The sequence below is a fragment of the Bison bison genome, unplaced genomic scaffold (genome assembly GCF_000754665.1).
Source record: "Bison bison bison isolate TAMUID 2011002044 unplaced genomic scaffold, Bison_UMD1.0 scf7180017864298, whole genome shotgun sequence".
In the NCBI taxonomy this organism is placed as follows: Eukaryota; Metazoa; Chordata; class Mammalia; order Artiodactyla; family Bovidae; genus Bison; species Bison bison.
In genome coordinates, this window is record NW_011494870.1 from 225478 (window position 1) to 245347 (window position 19870).

Sequence of the window (19870 nt, forward strand, 5' to 3'; positions counted from 1 at the left end):
TTTCTGATCTTCAGTCTGCCTCTGTTTTTTAGTTACTGGATAGAACTAGAAAAATTACCATTAAGTCCTCTCTCACCTATCTAAACTCTGCCCTCTTTGGGTCCTAAATAAACCTGGATAACTAACAGATTGCCCAGGGTCCTGGTTTTGCAGTCAAAACTGACAGCTTTCCAGCCCAGCATGATCCCTGCTGACTAAGAGCTTGAGTGGTAATACCTACCTGATTCGTAAGCACCAAGACTGTGCCTCCCAGCCTCAGAAAACTTCCAACGGCTCATTTCCAAGGTAAGTAATGATTATATTTTGAAAGGAGGGCTAGGAGAGAGAATTTCCTACTTGCAGAATTAATATTGACAGAAATAAGTAATTTGCTTCTAATATGAAGTGTTCAGCCTTTTTATGACTTGTTACTCATACTTAAAGTGACTCAAAGCCATTTTCTTATGTGCTTTGTCAGCCAGAGATAAAAATAATAACCGAGTGCTAGAAAGTGCTTAAAAACAAAATTCCTCATTGTTTAAATGCCCTGGTAACTGATTCTCTTGAGCCCTTTTCACATGTTAATTGGATGATCAGAAGCGGTTCCTGACCTTTAGAGCATGGTGCCCAACTCCCACCTCAGGTTGTTTTGCTTTTTGTTTGTTTCATTTCTAGATATCCTTGAGAGTGACTTCTCCATCCTTTGGGGGTATGTTCTTTCTTTAGGTATTTTATTGTTTATTAATTTTTATTTTGTATTAAAATAGACTTGATTTACATATGGGTTTCATGTATACAACATAGTAATGCAGTGTTTTTTAGCTTTTATTTTGGAGTATAGTTGATTTACAATGCTATGTTAGTTTCAGGTATACAGCTAAAGAATTCAGTTATACATATGTCCATTCTATTTTTGATTCTTTTCCAGTGTAGATCATTATAGAATACAGAGTAGTGTTCCCTGTGCTATATAGTTGGTCTTTGTTGATTATCTGTTATATATGTAATAGTGTATGCATATGTTATTCCCAAACTCCTAATTTATCCCTACTCTCCACATTTACCCTTTGGTAGCCAGAAGTTTGTTTTTGAAGACTGGGAGTCTATTTCTGTTTTATAAAGAAGTTCGTTTGTACTTTTTTTTTCTTAGATTCCACATTTAAGTGATACCTTAGGACATTTGTCTTTCTCTGTCTGACTTCACTTAGTATTATAATCTTTAGGTCCATTTATGTTCCTGCAAATTGCATTGTTTCATTCTTTTTTTGGCTTAGTAACATTCCATTGTCTATAAGTACCACGTCTTCTTTACTCGTTCCCTTGTGACGGACATTTAGGTTGCTTAGATGTCTTGGCTGTTGTAAACTATGCTGCTGTGAACATTGGGGTGCATGTATCTTTTCAGTTACGGTTTTCCCTGGATATATGCCCAGGAATTACATTGGTCGATCCTATGGTAGTTCCATTGTTTATATGTACTGCATCCTTATTCATTCATCTTTTGATGGACATTTAGTTTGCTTCTATGTCCCGGCTACTGTAAATAGTGCTGCAGTGAACATTGGGCTGCATGTGTCTTTTCAAAGTATGGTTTTCTATGGGTATATGTCTAGGAGTATGATTGCTGGGTCATATGGTAGTCCTGTTTTTAGTTTTTTAAGGAACCTCCATAACATTCTCCATAATGATTGTATCAATTTACCCCACCAAAAGTGTAGGAGACTTCCCTTTTCTCCACACCCTCTCCAGCATATATCATGATGGCCATGCTGACTGGTATGAGGTAGTACCTCATTGTAGCTTTGATTTACATTTCTCTAGTAATTAGTGATGTTGAGCATCTTTTCATGTGCTTTCTGGCCATCTGTATGTCTTCCTTTGAGAAATATCTACTTAGGTCTTCTGCCCATTTTTTGATTGGGTTGTTCATTTTTTTGTTGTTGAACTGCATGAGCTGTTTGTGTATTTTGGAGATTAATCCCTTGTCAGTCACTTCATTTACAAATATTTTCTGCCGTTCTGTGGATTGTCTTTTCATTTTGTTTATGGTTTCCTTTGCTATGCAAAAAGCTTTTCAGTTTAATTAGGTCCCATTTGTTTGTTTTTATTCTCATTAGTCTAGGAAGTGGATCAAAAAATATCTTGCTCTGATTTATGTCATAGACACTTTCTCTTTCTCTTCTTCTTCTGGAACCCCTATAATCCTAATACGATGTGTTTTTGTCCCAGAGGTCTCTGAGCCTGTCCTCATTTCTTCTCATTCTCTTTTCTTTCTTCTGCTCCTCAGCTATTGCCACCATTTATGTGCCAACTGACTCATTCTTTCTTCTGCTTAAGTTATTCTGCTATTGATTCCTGCTAGTATATTTTCATATTTCAGTTATTGTATTGTTCATCTCTGTTTATTTGTTCTATAAGTCTCCTGCTGCTGCTAAGTCGCTTCAGTTGTCTCTGACTCTGTGCGACCCCATAGACGGCAGCCCACCAGGCTCCCCCGTCCCTGGGATTCTCCAGGCAAGAACACTGGAGTGGGTTGCCATTTCCTCCTCCAATGCATGAAAGTCTCCTAGCTCTTTGTTAAATGTTTCTATGTCGTCTTGGTCTGTGCCTCCACTATTTTTCTGTGATCTTGTGTCATCTGTACTATCATTACTCTGAGTTGTTATTCATTTAGACTGCCTGTCTCCACTTGATTGTTGTTCTGGTTCTTTATCTTGTTCCTTCATCTTGAACATACTTCTCTGCCATTTCATTTTGTGTAACTTTCTGTGTTTGTGGTTTCCTTTCCTCAGGCAGCAGGATCATAGTTCCTCTTGCTTCAGGTGTCTTCTGCCTCCTGGTAGGTGAGGTTGGTTGGTCCAGGGGTGCAGGCTTCCTTGTGGGAGGGGCTGGTGCCTGCCCCCTGGTGGGTAGAGCTAGGTCTTGTCCCTTTAGTGGGCAGAACCATGTCAAGGGGTGTGTTTAGAGGTGGCTGTGAGCTCAGTACAACTTTAACAGCCTGTCTGCTGATGATTGGAGCTGTGTTCTCCGCCATTGCTGGTGGTTTGGCTTGAGGCATCCCAGCACTGGAGCCTACAAGCTGTTGGGTGGGGCCAGGTTTTGGTGCCAAAATGACTACCTCTGGGAGAGCTCATGTTGATTAGTATTCCCCGGGCCTTCATTCCCAGTATCCTTGCCCCCATAGTGAGCCACAGTTGACCCCCACAACCCCAGGAGACCCTCCAGTACCCACAGGTAAATCTAGCCCAGGCTTCTGTGGAGTCACTGCTTTGGGCTGGGTCCCAGTGCATGTGAAATCTTGTGTGCACCCTCTAAGAGTGGAGTCTCTGTTGCCCCCAGTCCTGTGGAGTTCCTGCACAGTAGGAGGTCCTACTGACCAACAAAATAAAACCCAGTGCTCTGGGGGCTCCTACTCCTGATGTCAGACCCTCAGACTAGAGAAGTTGATGTGGGGCTCAGAGCTCTCACTCCTGTGGGAGAAGCTCTGCTGTATAATTACTTTCCAGTTTGTGGGTCACCTTCCCAGTGGATATGGGGTTTGGTGATATGGGGTGTGCAGATGCCTAGGCACGCTCCCAGTAGGGCGGGGGCAGCAATTGGCCCCTGCTTATGTGTCTCCCAGTGGCCCATGCACCCCTGGGACAGCAGGGCAGTGACTGGTACTTGCTCCTGGGTTTCTTAATGATGGTGGCAGCATGCACACTAGCAGGACAGCAATTGGCACCTGGTCCTGTGTCTCCCATTCTTTGTTATCTTATGCAAAATGGCCTTGGCTATTCCCCGAATGTTACTGTTCCAGATTAAATTTTGATATCATTGTCAGGCTCCACAAAAACTGTTGCGTTTGCCTTCATTTCTTGAATGAAGGTTAGCTTTTAAAGCTTAATGCCTCAAAAAGGAGGATGAAGGGGAGCAGGATATGCCATCCCCAAATATGCCTCTTTAGCAAAGGGATTATTTTGAGCAGGTTATTTTCAAGAAAAGCTCTAAAAATCTAGTAGAAATTACTCATTTGCAGGAGACATTTACGAGATAAACTTATTTGTAAGGGTGTGTCTCCTAATCTGTACCAGAAAGAGAATGATGACTCTAAATCACAAGAAACTCTTATCAATGGAGAAGATACCCAGCTCAAATCTGCATAACAACCTTACCCCATTTACTATGTTTTTCCTGGTAACTTCTCATAAATAGCCTTCTCCCAACATTCTTCTGGTGCCTTTAGCTAAAAAAGGTATTTAAGGTGATGGCTTGGGCCATTGAGGGAGTTACTCAGTTTTCCAGGGTGTCTCACATGTAAATAGAAGGTATATATGTTATTTGTTTTCTATTTGTTTTTCTCCTGTTAATCTTTTATTATAGGGATGGGGTCTCAACTAAGAACCTAGAATGGTAGGGGGGTAATCTTTCTTCCTCACTTGACAGTTTGGTGACCCATGATGGGACCTGCTGAAACACTGTACTTCCTTCAGAGCCTGAAGATGGGAACCTGGAAAACCAGCAGAAGCCAGCAAAGATTAAGAATTCTTACGGAAGTAAGCTCAGATCTCTGTCTATAAGGCTCAGTAGAGAGAGGAAGAGGAACTTGCACCTTATTCTTTCCTTTCCAAATTTAGATTTACAGAAGAAAATATTCGTGTGCATTAGTTCCTTGAGTATAAAGACTCTGGTAGAGATTTTGTTATAAGTACTCGTGTTTTCTGTTGATCCCTTTCCCTTCCAGAGATGGTCACTGAATTACATTGTCTGTCTTTTGTGTCACTTTTCATAAGGAGGAGAACCGTAGTCAAGATAAGGTTTTCCTTTCATCTTGTTCTTTGTCTTGAGATCTTGGCTTTTCGACTGGAGAACTATCTCTAGTCATCACCAGCTGGAAGATGCTAGTATCGACTTGTACCTGGCAGCCACACAGTAGGATGGAGATTTGAAACACAGTGACAGGTAGCATTCCCACTGTGTAGCTCTCAGGAGAATTTGTCTGAAGGGGCCCCAGTCCATAAGGGGGGGGCCAACTTTTGTTTGCATGTCAACCTTTGTTGTCTTGTTAGTGGTGGAAAAGTCCCATTCCACTAGTGTCTGCCTAGTATTACAGATTAGCAGATTTGTGACTAGAGGTATTTCATGTTCTCATAGAAAGACCTGAGAGATTGTTTTCAGTACATCATTCTTCCCTGTGACAAAGAGGGTCTTTAATTTCTTAGGGCTAACTCTGGAAGTGAACTTTCTAGATCTTATGCTCTTTTGCATCCCCTTAGGGCACACCTCTTGCACCCACAGTTAAGCCATGAAAAGGTTTATTGATTTGCTATTGAGATTAATATAATACCATTGAAGATCCTACTCATCAATGGCCAGATGATGGGTCTTTTGAATTGGAAAAACTTTTGTATTTGAAAAAAATTTTAGAGAGCTCTTATTCTAAAGAATTGTCTTATTGGTACCTATGGGAAGATCAAGTTGAAAAGAGAACACAAAGGAATATTGTGTCTAGCCTTTGTGCTTAGATGCTCAGTTGTGTCCAATTCTTTGCGACCCCATGGAATGTAGCCTGCCAGTCACCTCTGTCCATAGGGATTCTCCGGGCAGGAACACTGGAGTGGGTTGCCATGCGCTCCTCCAGGGGATCTTCCCAACCCAGGGATCAAACCCAGGTTTCTCACATTGCAGACAGATTCTTTACCATCTGAGCCACCAATCTAGGGTTTAGTGCAATTTGTCTTTGTAAAGTCTGTATAAAGCATTCAATACAGAGGCCTCTGAATGTGCTTCTTGAGTGTACAATCCAACTTTGAACAACTTTTGCTTCTATCAACCCCTGACCTTTAACTCTTTAACAAGATAAAGTTACAAAGCCCCTTTTGCCTACTTTCAGAAGTTCCTACCAGATTTAGAAAAGAGTTAGGGTCAATGGCCATTCACAACCTCACTCACAAGGACCTTTTTTAAAAAAAATATATTTTCTTTTTGGCTGTGCCAGGTCTTAGTTGCTGCATGTGGGATCTTTGTGGTGGTGTGTGGGGTCTAGTTCCCTGACCAGGGATCAAACCCAGACCCTCTACATTGGGAGCAGAGTCTTAACTGCTAGACCACCAAGGAGGTCCCACAGGACCTTGATTGGATGTTCAAAGGTATTCTTCTCATCTATAATTATACTGCAGTTATCAGACAAGCCAGACAGCCCCCTAATAGATGGACCTCCCAACTGCACCCCAAGAAAATGACCAGAATTTCTCCCAAGTTGTCATGCAGATGATCAAGAAATGGATCAGCTAGAGGTCTGTGTTCAGGGGTTGATAGAAGCAAAAGTTGTTCAAAGTTGGATTGTACACTCAAGGAGTGCATTCAGAGGCCTCTGTATTGAATGCTTTATACAGACTTTACAAAGACAAGTTGCACCAAACCCTAAAGCTCCAGGACATAGGAGTCTTTTTATTTCCTTCTTAGTTGGAATGGAAATCTTCTTGGCAAAAAGGGAGTGATTGTGGACAGAAAATGATACTTCAGTAAATAACATACTCTTATGGGTATAAGGTTCTAGTCCTATTAATTGTCTGTTTCCTTTTTTACCTATAAATTAGACGGGATCCTGAATTATTCTACTTTCCTCAAATAATCTGGCTACATCTCTTCAAACTGTTACCAATTTTCTTCTACTCTTTGACTTGGAATCAAAGTCAAATTGTTATGACATTCCTAGAAATCTAATGTGCTTAGATGCTCAGTTGAGTCCAAGACTTTGCAACCCAATGGACTGTAGCCTGCCAGGCCCTTCTGTCTATGGGATTCCCCCTGCAAGATACTAGAGTGGGGTGCCATTTCCTCCTCCAGAGGATCTTTGCAACCCAAGGATCAAACCTAAGTCTCTTATGTCTCCTGCATTAGCAGGCAGATTCTTTACCATTAGCGCCACCTGGGAAGCCTGGTAAGAAATCTGATATGTCCTTATATATTAATAATACCATCATATGTAATTCCAGTTTTCTTACAATGTATGTCATAGAAGTTAACCGTATTTCTTTGCCAACTGACAAAGGCTCATCGGTTTTTTAATCATGACTATTTTTAAGTCTTTTGTCATTTATGAAAGTTATTGTTTTGCTTTTACAAAAGTATTTCCCAAAGTCCTACAAACTGAATGTTAAGTGGATTGATATAAATTTCAGAGACACAGCCCAAATGGCTCATGTTTAGATCATCTTTGTGCCTGGTGCTCTGTGGGCCACTCAGGAAGTTTACCTGAATATCTGATGACATCAGAGGCATTCAAACTTGGAAGATGCTTTGGCTCCAACATCTAGAAATCTGATCGGCGGCCTTCAGGACTCAGGCTGAGTTTATAATTTGCCCCAACGACTAACTTTTGTTTTTCTTTTGTTTCCATAGACGTGCTTGTTAATAAGTACCTAATTGCTCACACCATGTAAGGCTAACCTCAGGACCCCACCTGCAACACTAGCTCCTGAAATGAGACAGCTGTTCAACTGAAGTGACCTACTCTCAAGACTAAGAGGTTGGTTCAATGAAATTTAATAGTCTATCAACTTAGCTTCTGGACTGTAAAACTTCACTGAACTTTTAAAGAGAGGACTGAAGGGGAAGAGAATATGTGACCCAAATATACACCTCTTTGGTATAAGAATTACTTAGAGCTGATTTTTTAAATGTATTTATTTATTTTAGGTTCTTTTCCATATAGGTCATTACAGAGTATTGAGTAGAGTTCCCTGTTCTATATGATAGGTTCTTATTAGCTATCTATTTTATATATAGTGTATGTGTGTCAATCCCAAGCTCTCAATTCGTCCGCCGCTCCTTGGTAACCATAAGTTTGTTTTCTGCAAATACAAAAGTATTTCCCAAAGTCCTGCAAACTAAATGTTAAGTGGATTGCTATAAACTTCAGAGAAACCGCCCAAAAGGCTCATGTTTAGATCATCTTTGTGCCTGGTGCTCTGTGGGCCACTCAGGAAGTTTACCTGAACATCTGATGACATCAGAAGCACTCAAACTTGGAAGATTCTTTTGCTCCAACATCTAGAAATCTATGACTCTATTTCTGTTTTGTAAATAAGTTCATTTATACCATTTATTTAGATTCCACATGTAAGTGACAGCATACATCTGCCTCCTCTGACTTCACTCAGTATGCTAACCTCTAGGTCGGTCTGTGTTGCTGCAGGTGGCGCTAGTTTGTTCATCCCTGTGGCTGCGTGATACTCCATTGTATATGTGTGCACATCTTCTTCATCCATTCATCTGTTGATGGACCTTTAGGCTGTTTCTGTGTCTTGGCTATTGTGAATGGTGCTGCTGTGAACATTGGGGTGCAGATTATCTTCCAATTATGGTTTTCTCTGGATATATGCTCAGGAGTAGGATTGCTGGATCTTATGGTAGTTCTTAGTTTTCTGAGGACCCTCTGTTCTGTTCTCCATAGTAGCCGCACTAATTTACATTCCCACCAACAGTGTTTGCGGGATCCCTTTTCTCCACACCCTTTCCAGCATTTACTGTTTGTAGATTTTTCGATGATGGCCCATCTGACCGGTGTGAAGAAATACCTCATTGTAGTTCTGATTTTCATTTCTCTACTAATTAATGATGTTGAACATCTTTTCATGTGCTTTTGGTGATTGTTTTTAAGAAACAAGAGACACAGGAAAAGCTCTGAAAATCTTGTAGAAGTTACCCTTTTGTAAGTGAAATATACATTTATTTTAAGAAACTCTCCATTTTAAATGTGTCTCCTTCTCTGTTCCTAAAAGGGTGATTCTAAATGACAAACTATCAATGTAGAAGGTGCCCCTCTTAATTCAGCTCAACAACCTTACCCTTTTTTATTGTGCTTTACCTATTAATCTCCCATAAGTGACCTTCCCTTCTCCTCCATCTTTCTTGCATCTTCAGCTGAAGAAAGTACTTAAGGTGATGGCTTGAGTCATTTTAGGAGAGTTAAACTCAGTTTTCCAGGATATCTCCCATGTATACAGGAGGATACATGGTGTTAGACTTACATTATTTTATTATTAGAGGGGTGATGTCTCAGCCAAGAACCTAGAAGGGTGGAAGGAAAATTATTTTTCCTCCCCTATAGGGACATTTGGAAGTTTCTGAGTTTTTACAGTCACAGCATTTTTCTTTTTAGGAGCAGAACTATCAATCAACCATGAGCTCAAAGAAACATAATCCAGTGCTAATGGCAAAATGGTATATTCTTAGCCTCCTCAGAAAGGCGCAACATACATGGTTCAAACAGGAGATCTGTGGTAGCCATCAGAGAGGTTACAGTACATCCGTTAAACAATTTGGGCTTTTAGCCGTTTCATAAGTTTATAAGGCCTGGTCATCTACATTGGAATATATATATATATGTGTGTGTGTGTAAGTTTTTACCACACATTTTTCACGAATACAACATAATACTATCTGTGAGCCCATAGTAATCAAATTGTGGCAAAACCAAATTAGAGGTACTGATACAATCATTAATTTGACTTAGGAAGTTAACACGAAGAAGAACAAACTTCTTAAAAAAATCTTTGGTTGCATGTTGAATACTTCAGCATGAAGAGAGAAAAACAACTACAATATTTAATTTTAAAAAAAGGTTACCCATCTAATACTAGAGGTCTCAAAGCAGGATCCATAAATTTACAGGCTCCTCTTATGTGATTTTTCTAATGGCTATTAGCACACACACTTCAATTAAAAAAAACAAACCGTAAATCACAGTGGCTTTTTAGACTTCTGTAGAATACCCAATTCAAAAATTATACAAAAATCTTACAGCTTAAAGTTAAGAAAAGAAATATAAAAGCAAGGCTTTGAAAAAGTTTTGCTGAATTCAAACATCTTACAAGCTCCATCACCCATCCTTGTCCCCATGGCTGCATGATGGACTTGGCGCCACCAAGTGGGCTGAGCTGGGTGATGTCAGAGCACTTGCAAATAAAACAAATCTGGTTTTCTGGCCCGGGTGAGGGGTGCACAGCAGCTTTTAAACCAGGTTGAATTCCCTCAGGTTCAGTTGTAGGATTGTGTCTTTCACAGCAGCAAACACAAAGCGGATATTCTCTGTGTCTGTAGCACATGTGAAGTGGGAGTAGATGACCTTCTCTTTGTCAGGATTCTGATCTTGATAAAGCTTCAGGATGAAATCTCTGGCAGCTTTGACGTCTTGCTTTGGTCCTGTCATGAGGGCAGTCAGAATCAAAAAGAGAGATACCAGCTCACCACCAGGCCCCCTCAGAAGTCATATTCAGTGTACTCTTGTTTTTATTGGGAATCCTTCTTTGAGCCATCTTATTTCTAGAGACTTTTTTACTTGGGATATTATTTTATTATGAACTTGCAGAAGGGTATTTGAAGTGTCCATTGGTATCTAAAAATCATACTTGAAGATTTGTTGAAAAATAGTGACCTACTTTAATTTTCTGATTTGGACCATTTTTGAAGAGGTAATTACTCTTTAAAAATATACTGATTTATTTGGCTGCACCAGGTCTTAGTTGCGGCATGCGGGATCTAGTTCCCCCTCCACTGTGAGCGCAGAGTCCTAGCTACTGGACCACCAGGGAAGTCCCTGAAGAGGTAGTTCTTAAGTGAAGTAGAGGAGGGAAAAGAGAGAATATGAGGCCTAACACAGCTAAGCTCCCAAGTCTGATTGTGAAGCCTGAGAGCTGTATGCTATATTGTCAATGTGGTTAATAAAAGGAAAAAGGAGAGCATTTAAACACCACTTGTCTACATATCCGTATCAAACTTGGTAATGTTTCTGCACCAGAATTAATTAGCGACAGGGTCTAAACCCTCTCTCTACCTTGGAGAGGTCATAAAGATAACTTCTGTGTCCACCCTGTCTGGTGAAGGGGCTGCCACATTTCGGCACTAGAAGTGCAGAGATGAGTCAGGCACAGTCTCTGCCCTCAGGGTCTGCTGGGACAAGACAGCTGAAGGCAGAGAGAGCAAGGCAAGCCCAGGCCCCCAAGGGAGCCTGAGGAGGGGCACCTACTGTGGAAGGAGGTGGAGTGAGGACCAGAAGGCCTCCCAAAGGAGGAGGTGCCTGATTTGGGTCTCATAGAACAAAGCAGAATTAGCAAGGGGTTGGCAGTACACCCCAGGCAGTAGGAGAGGCGTGTGCAGAGGTGCTGTGGTGAAAACACGCTGATTTGACTGGAGCTTCCATTCAGAAGTGAGGGATGGTAAGAAAGTCCATCAGAGGCAGATCAAGGGGGCCCAGATAAGCTATGCTGAGAACTCTGAACTGGTGCCAGGGAGGTCAGGGCCACAGGATGGACACTTACTTACCAGTGTATTCTGGAAAATAGCTAATTAGATGAGAGTACATGATTTTCTCTTCCAAAAGATCCTTCTTGTTTAAGAACAGAATCACTGATGAGTTCAGAAACCAGGGGTAGGTGATGATAGTTTTAAATAAGGCTTTACTCTCTTCCATGCGGTTCTAAATGAAAAACAAGCGATTTAGGATAAACTAGGAAGAAAAACAATGCTTTGGGAACAGCATGCCTGCTTCCATCCATCTGTCCTCTTACCCAGCTGTCGTCTCCAGGTCACTGGCGTTGCTCAGGCCGGGGAGAGAGTGGCAGGTGGTCCCTGCTTCTATTTCCCTCATCCTCACCCTCCCATTAATCACCCTCTTCTGGAACTCCTCTCATGCAAATTCTCTGGCCCTCAACACATAAGGATATAAGAAAGGCTTTTGTGTAACTTGGAAAAGGAAGGTTGCAGCCCAGAATTGACACAAGTTTTCTGTGTATAACTACTGGGATTACCAAGTCGGGGGATCCTTCAGAACCAGAGACCTGAGAAGCCCTTTCACTGGGTGTGGGCTTCCAGACTGGGCATCAGGAGTGCAGTGACAATGAGAGGAAGGAAGGCTGTTCTGGCAGGGCCACCACCCTCAGGGACGCTGGTGGAGAGGAGCACTAACTGCTGAGCGCCTGCCCTGCACCGTGTTTGGCAGGCGGGTAACACAGCCGACACTCTCCGAGGGATCGGGTCCCCGTTTTAGGGGGAGCATACTGTTCACAAGGATGTAAATGCTTTCCCTGGACTGTACAGTAGCACAATCCAGTGGAAGCTATGTAGACAGTAATAATTTCTGAATATTAGACACTGGCAAGAAAATATTAAATGAAAGTAGATAGGGTATGTATAAATCTTCTCTGGTGACAATAATCTAGCATTCCGCCCTCTCCCAAGTATTTCTAAGAAGAAAGAAACCCTTTCCTTCCTTCCTTCCTTTAGACTGAGAAACACAGCCCTCCTGCTACAGAGGGACACTCCCTAAATTTCTGTTCCTATGACTCCCAATGCCTGGGCCCATTCTCCCACTCAGTACGTTTTTAGGGATCAGTTCTGGAATCTGTCACCAAAAAGGTAAGGTTTCACTTGTTTTTAAAGCTTCTTTAGCATTAATTATGATCTTATCAATAATGAGCTCCAAGGAACTACAACATATGAAAAAAACAATTCCTATATACCATAGTGAGTGGATGCAAGACATATCTCCAACCAGGATAGAAAAGTCTGGAGTGGCAACCACTTCATTTTTGCCCAGATACCTAGAAAGTAATTTCTAAGCACATCAGGCTAAGATACTCATCCCTGGCTCACCTGACTAATCTTCCCTGAGAAACGGTCTAATTCCTGAGACAAGTTTAGAGCTAATTTTTCATATTGATAACTTAATGCCTTTGCTTTAAAAAAAAAAAAAAATCTCTCCACTGGGAGAGCTGGGTGGCAGCCAAGATTTCTATTCTTCTTTGCACAATGACACTAGTAAATGGGCTAATCCACCACTAATTAGCTAATGTAAGTGTGCTCCTCAGAGAAAAGTCTGCTTTCAAGAAATACAAGATAGAATTTGTTCATAATTATTGCCTAATCCTGGACAGAATTCTTTATTGATTTCCTTTCATTCCCTGCAGGCAAGAGGTATTTCTAAAAGGTCAAGAGGTCTGGTGCAAAAGGGTAGGGGAAAAGACGGTGATTATCACACAGAAAATAGCCCTAACCTCACAAGGAAGGGGCTGGGATGGTTCTCTTCACTTTCCTGGCAGATCCAGTTAATGGAATTTACCCAGCCAGTGCCATGGCAGCTCTGCAGAGGGCACCGAATGCCTGGCTGGGGTGGATCAGTGGCAGCTGCGCTGAGCAAGTCCCTTCCAGGGGAAGTGGAGGTCAGATGCTGCCCCCGGACAGCTCCAAGCATCTGGTACCACTCCCCTGGCCAGCTTAGCTCAGGACCTAACTTGAGAGCACCATGGAGGTTGGGAAGCCTGTCTCAGGTAAGTCTATTAGAAATAGTGTTGTTCAACTTTGGTTGTATATGCGCATCCCCAGGGGGCTTAGTGAAGGTAACCCCCAACTCTAAACCAGGAAATAAGAATCTCAACAATAGGGTCCTAAAGATGTTTTTAAAGAAGGGGGGGGGAACCCCTCCCACTATGCAGCCAAGGCCGAGACCCATGTTTTTGAGTGTCTCCACCCTTCATGAAGACTAGATGTCCAAGGTCAGGCCACACATAGTTGTTCTTTAAGGTCCCCTGGGAATTTCAGTGTCCATCAGGATTCTAGGTCAGTGATTCTCAGATTACCTGGGATCTTCTTGAGGATCCTGCTTTATTTGGCCTGGAGTGATTCGGAAGGTGTGTATTCCTAACAAGCACCCAGGTGATGCTAGGACTGCCAGCCCACAAGCTACCCTTCCAGGAGTGAGGCGACTTAACCTAAGGGATAGGGCCTCATGCCAGAGTGGGCTGGCTTCTTGCAAACTGCAGAAATAGGTTTTGTTTTCCACAGCTAACCAGACTCCCCACCCAGCATACCTCATTGTCACACTCAGCCAGGACCTGGTCATATTCACTCAGAGCAACCAAAAAAATAATGGAGGTGACACTCTCAAAGCAGTGAATCCATTTCCGTCTTTCAGATCGCTGGCCACCAACATCCACCATCCTGTTCAATAGAATAAACATAGGACTCTCTGGGGGAAAACACATGGAAATCAGCACTCTTTAGGGTCCTCAATAATCGTTAAGAATAAGGGATCCTCAGATTAAAATGCTTGAGCACCACTGCTTTAGGCATGAGGAGCCGCTGGGTGTTTCCTCGCAAAGGAGGCAGCAGGATGTAAGTGAAGTTACTGAGGATGCATGCAGAGGTCACTCAGATGGAGCCTGCTTGAGGGTACTGGTCAGGGATTTGCTGCAGTAGTCCAAGCAGAAGTTCAGGCATCACTTGGGTGGTGCCCAAACCATCCCAGAGTGCCAGGATACCAGACACAAAAGGGCAGAAAGGCAGGCAGGCTTCTGGACTACTCGCCACCTCTTGTTTCCTGGCCCCTGCAGTTAATCCAGAGATTGTACGTTAGCTGAATGCTACCCCTTCCCTAGAAAGACCTGCAGGTGCCCTCTGTCTGATGTGGAGACCCAAAGCCTTAATCTGTGTCTTTGGGACAAGTTCAGGGTGTCATAGCTCAAGGATCAGTCACAAGCTTGAATGTTCCAGGGCTCAGGCAGTTTACAGAAATGAGTCCGGGGACCTCTCTCAGGTAGCAAAGGATACACTTCAAGCATGCTGTGCTGGGCCCGTCTAGAGGGAGGTTTTGGAAGGGTTAAGCAGAGATTGATTCTGAAAAGGTTTAGATAAATTCATGGGCACACAGGCAGAGGGCATATGCTCAACAGGGATGCCGAGTATCAGACCAGAGGGCTAGACCAGAGGGCTCCCCCAGCTTGACAGCACTCCAGCAGCATGAGATGCAGGCTAGACAGGGCAGGACTGTACTTGTGCTGTCTCCAGACAACCATGTATAACAAGTATTAGGAGGAACAAGGGAACGAACAGATATAAAAGTGCTTTGAAATTTGCAATGATAAATCTTGGAGCTGAGAATAGAAGGGAAGAGAAATAGTCAACTTCAGGGAAAAGACCCCAGTATTGCCAATCTGTGGGTTACAGAAATATACATCTGTGTGTGTGTGTGTTACACACGAGAAGCATTCCAGACATCAGTAGGGAATGTCTTCTTCTCTAAGGGGAATAGAAAGATGTGTTTGTATCCACTGTACAACTTGAAACCAACCACAATTCTAATACCCTGTGATGGTGAAGGCCATTATTGCCCTAAGAGACATAAGCCCTTTTAGCAATAACACACTGAAGAATCCATCTGGGGACTTCCAAGCCTGGAGAGACAGATTCTTAATGGACCGTGTCAAGGAGACAGACTTACCGAAAGATGATGTTTTCCAGGTCAAACGGATACTCAATGATGCCAGTGGTGGGCACTCGGACACGGAGCACATCCTGCTGTGTGGGCACGAATGCTGGCATGGCGATCCGGTCAATGTCCGTCAGGTAACTGGTGTTAAAGAGCAAGATGCTGAGAAGGGGGAACGCCCACCCGGAAAGTCACCCCAGCTCCCAGCCACCCATACTCGTTCATGGATTCATCAGTGACTTTCCTGAGAAGCAACCATCCCGCCCTCCTAAAACTGTGTGGAGAGTTTGGTGAGCCTGCTGAGACTCAAGTTTGCAGCTCTGGTCTCCCCTCCTGGTTCTCAGCTGCAGCACTCTGCTGGGGAGGGAGCCAGCCAGGCCACAGGGGCAAGAGATGGCACCTGGCTCTCTGACATTTCATCTGTTCTCCTCTCACAGGCCCTCCTCCAAGAACACTGTAAAATGTAGATGCTGTGCTTGGATACTTTACTTTGCTCAATGAATTAGAGGTAAGGAAAATATAAAAGCATAAATCAGGCCAATGGGAAGTCCTCTCAAAAAGTTCCTTGTTACACTAAGAAACTGAACATCTCCTAAAATAACCCCAAACTTGTCTTGGATTATTTTGGGCCATATATTACAGCCCAGGCTTAAAACAAGTTTCTTTTTCTGTGGTAAAACAAGAAGACACTTCTTTTTAAATGTTAAGGCCTTTGAAAAAAGGCACTTTTGAGTAAATAACTGAGGCCCTGGACAGTGACAGTGCTGATAAGTTGGAGCCCCCGCACATGGAGGTGGCCCCACCTTCTCCCGCACCCCCCACACAGGCAGAGCTCACCAGGTGTGCCGGGGCTGAACAGGTGAACCACCAGGGCAGCCTTCTGTGACCACAGCCCCAGGGCTTATCGCCATGGACTTCTGATGCTTTAACTTATGCCTGTCAGGCTTCCTTGGTGGCTCAGATGGTAAATAATCTGCCTGCACTGTGGGAGACCCAGGTTCAATCCCTGGGTCGGGAAGATCCCCTGGAGAAGGAAATGGCAACCTACTCCAGTATTCTTGCCCGGAAAATCCATGACAGAGGAGCCTGCTGGGCCACAGTCTGTGAGGTCGCCAAGAGTCGGGCATGACTGAGCAAATCTCTGTGTCATCCCACCAGAGCGTGTGTTCCTTCAGGGCAGGAAGCAGGAGTTGTACCTATAGCCCTTTCCTCCGTGCCTGGCACAGAGCAGACACACATCAGATACCTCTCCAAAGAAGCAGACAGTGGCAGCAGAGCAGATGATTACCACTGACCTGGACCTCGGAAGTGTCTGGGGTCTCACCTGTGCCAGGTTTGAGAGTTCCCTTTTCTCTGTACAGCCCTGTCCACCACTCCAGTCACTCTCCATACTTCGTGCACTTGCCCCAGTTGTCAGGCCCAACTGAATTCTACAGCATGCCTAGTGGGTCTTTCCCAAGCTGATATATCAAGAGCCCTAGCCATTCCCCAGGGCCTTCCCGGAAGCCAGTGACACAGGCTGGACCAGGGAGGACTCAGGGGTCCCAGCTGTCAAAGGCTATCTGCCCTCCTCTCTGCCCTGCTGTCTTATGTGCTGATCTAACGACTTACTGGCGTTTCTTTTAGTTCCTTTTCCTGCTTTGCTGCTGTGTTGTACTAACCTGGATTCATGTCATTCAGCACTCAGCTTGGGACAAACACCAGAGGAAGGCCAGTGACATTAAGGAGGTAAGATTCTGGTTTCCTTTCCTGCCCCCTGGCTTGTCAGGATGGGTGAATTACCCACACCACTTTGGAGGGTGATGGCAGCACATAAAGGGAAGGGGATGGGCCTAGGGAAAGAATTCCAGGGCCCTCAGAGAGTGGAAATGACCCAGAGCAAGAAGGAAGGAGCTGAGCTGCAGAAGCAGGAATCCTCACCCCTTCAAAGAAGGACCATGATCCAGCTATTTGCCCAGTGATCTGGGCAGAGGCATTGTCTTGGGGAATTCTTAAAATCAAATTCTGTGATCTCTTTGGGATAGTCTGCATGCAGAACTATCTATTTCTTTTTACCCTAATAGATTACTGATTACTCCTTCACAAGGAGTTAATGAACAAAGAGCTCCCAAACTGAGCTGTCGTCCGTGACTATCTTGTCCACTTGAGGGCAGCACCAGATCAGCCACGGATGGGTGTACTGCACTGTTGGGTCTAAACTCTTGATTTTAGGGCAATTGGACCTGCTGTTTGCCAGTCAGGAAACCAGAAGGCAGAGGGATATGGAAAGGGAAAGGAGAAACCAGAAGCAGGTGTAGTCCTGGTTTAAATCATATAACTTCAGCACCCCAAATGAGATCAGTCCCACCAAGGAAAGCCCACAATTGACTTAGCCTCTCAGTGAAAGGACAGATGAGATCCTTAAAACTAGATGAGGAAAGGTAGGTGTGGGCAAGGAGAGCCATCTAGGGGGCTCCTTGGGGGGACTGAATTGAGGAGGTGGGAAGCGAGGCATCAAAACACAGAGGAGCAGAGGGAGGCCGTGCTGCCTGCATTTTAGCAGGTAGGTCATTTCTCCCTGTTAAGAATCTCCACTGAAGTGTGGCCACAGCCCGGGGCTCTGTACTCACTATTTGGCAGAGTCTGACAGTTGGTACTCCCGCCTCCGATCGTAGCACTCCTGGATTCCAGGATCCTGCCACAGCTGCTTGATGGCCTCCACCTGGTCCCTGGAGAGTGTGGACACCTTGTCTACTTCCACTTCTCTGATTAGCTGGGCATTTTCCTGCTCAGAGGGAAAAGAACCTTTCATTTGGCAAAGGAAAGGAAACCATTACGGTTGGTGACGTAGGGTCAAGACTTGCCCTTGTCTGTGGATCAGGGAAGATGTCCCCTGGGTGCCAGGATGTGGTGGGTGCCCTCCAGAAGAGCTCCTCACAGCAAAGTCACTCAGTTGCAGCTCCACTGGGTGGAGATGATGTGGCTGCTTAGCTCAGTGGAGAGAGCCACAAAGAGCCCCAGACCTGTGGCCTTTGGTTCCAGCAGTACCTGGGGGTCAGTGTTACCAGCATTCAACACCCAACTGTGCATGGAGAAACACTGGAGTGATTGATCATCATTGTACCAACCAACATTACTTCCTCATTAGCATGCAACTCGTTTGAATATTTGCACAGCCCATAGAACAATTAAAAAACAACAGTATTGTTAGTGGCATACCAAGGGTAGGATAAGCAGGTCCACCCCAGTGCAAGAAAGAAGGGAGTGCGTCATCATCTTCAGAGAATTGAAAAATCACGTCCCAGCAATTAATCATGAGTCTGCTCTTTCCTTTACTTTATAAAAATGTTTTAATTGACCTTATTTTTTAGAGTAGTTTTAAGTTCACAGCAAAACTGAGAGGAAAGTACAGAGAGTTCTCATGCTTTTTATTATCATGCATCACTAATAAAACACTCTCCTACTGGGTGGACCACACCCACTGTACTCCTGACCCCATGCCACTGACTGCTCTAGTACTATTGCTTTATTATTACAGTAAGTGTTAATATCATTATTGCTTTAATTACTGTTACTACAGCAGCTATCACTTATTACACTCACTGTGTACCCAGGGCTCTGCATATATCATCTCATCTGATCAACAGAAGGCAAGCAAGAAGCCAGAAATTTTTCCAAACCTTAGCAAATTAAAGTGGTAAGATTGACCTGCATCCACAGCACTACCCTGCTTTGGCCTGAGAGACTCAGCATCCCATCCTTGGCTGCAAGTTGGAGCCTGCCCTCTTCACTGGATTTCAGGGCAATTCACTGGCAGCTGGGAGTCAGCAAAACATCCTTTGGCAGCTGTGGTCTCTTTAAGTATATACTACACCCTTATGGCAGAAAGTGAAGAGGAGCTAAAAAGCCTCTTGATGAAAGTGAAAGAGCAGAGTGAAAACATTGGCTTAAAGCTCAACATTTAGAAAAAAAAGATCATGGGATCTGGTCTCATCACTTCATGGGAAATAGATGGGGAAACAGTGGAAACAGTGTCAGAAATTTCTTTTCGGGGGGGGGGGGCTCCAAAATCACTGCAGATGGTGACTGCAGCCATGAAATTAAAAGACGCTTACTCCTTGGAAGGAAAGTTATGACCAACCTAGATAGCATATTCAAAAGCAGAGACATTACTTTGCCAACAAAGGTCCATCTAGTCAAAGCTATGGTTTTTCCAGTGGTCATGTATGGATGTGAGAGTTGGACTGTGAAGAAAGCTGAGCACTGAAGAATTGATGCTTTTGAACTGTGGTGTTGGAGAAGACTCTTGAGAGTCCCTTGGACTGCAAGGAGATCCAACCAGTCCATTCTAAAGGAGATCAGCCCTGGGATTTCTTTGGAAGGAATGATGCTAAAGCTGAAACTCCCAGTACTTTGGCCACCTCATGCGAAGAGTTGACTCATTGGAAAAGACTGTGATGCTGGGAGGGATTGGGGGCAGGAGGAAAAGGGGACGACAGAGGATGAGATGGCTGGATGGCATCACCAACTCAATGGACATGAGTTGAGTGAGCTCCAGGAGTTGGTGATGGACAGGGAGTCCTGGCGTGCTGTGATTCATGGGGTCACAAAGAGTCAGACACAACTGAGTGACTGAACTGAACTGACACCCCTTGAAAAGTCACT

At 43.9% G+C, this 19870-nt stretch overlaps 1 protein-coding gene across 3 annotated transcripts in view; it reads right to left on the bottom strand.

Moving 5' to 3' along the window:
• Nucleotides 1–7632: 7632 nt before the first annotated feature.
• GNA14 (guanine nucleotide binding protein (G protein), alpha 14) overlaps nt 7633–19870 on the bottom strand; it is a 202750-nt gene continuing 190512 nt past the window's right edge. For all 3 annotated transcript variants that reach the window (XM_010851131.1, XM_010851132.1, XM_010851133.1), the window contains exons 3-7: nt 17836–17990; nt 15239–15367; nt 13830–13959; nt 11287–11440; nt 7633–10167 (exon numbers count right to left, since the gene is read on the bottom strand). In XM_010851131.1, coding sequence (XP_010849433.1) covers nt 9977–10167; nt 11287–11440; nt 13830–13959; nt 15239–15367; nt 17836–17990 — 759 coding nt within the window. In that variant the 3' untranslated portion in view covers nt 7633–9976. The remainder of the gene's footprint in view (nt 10168–11286; nt 11441–13829; nt 13960–15238; nt 15368–17835; nt 17991–19870) is intronic.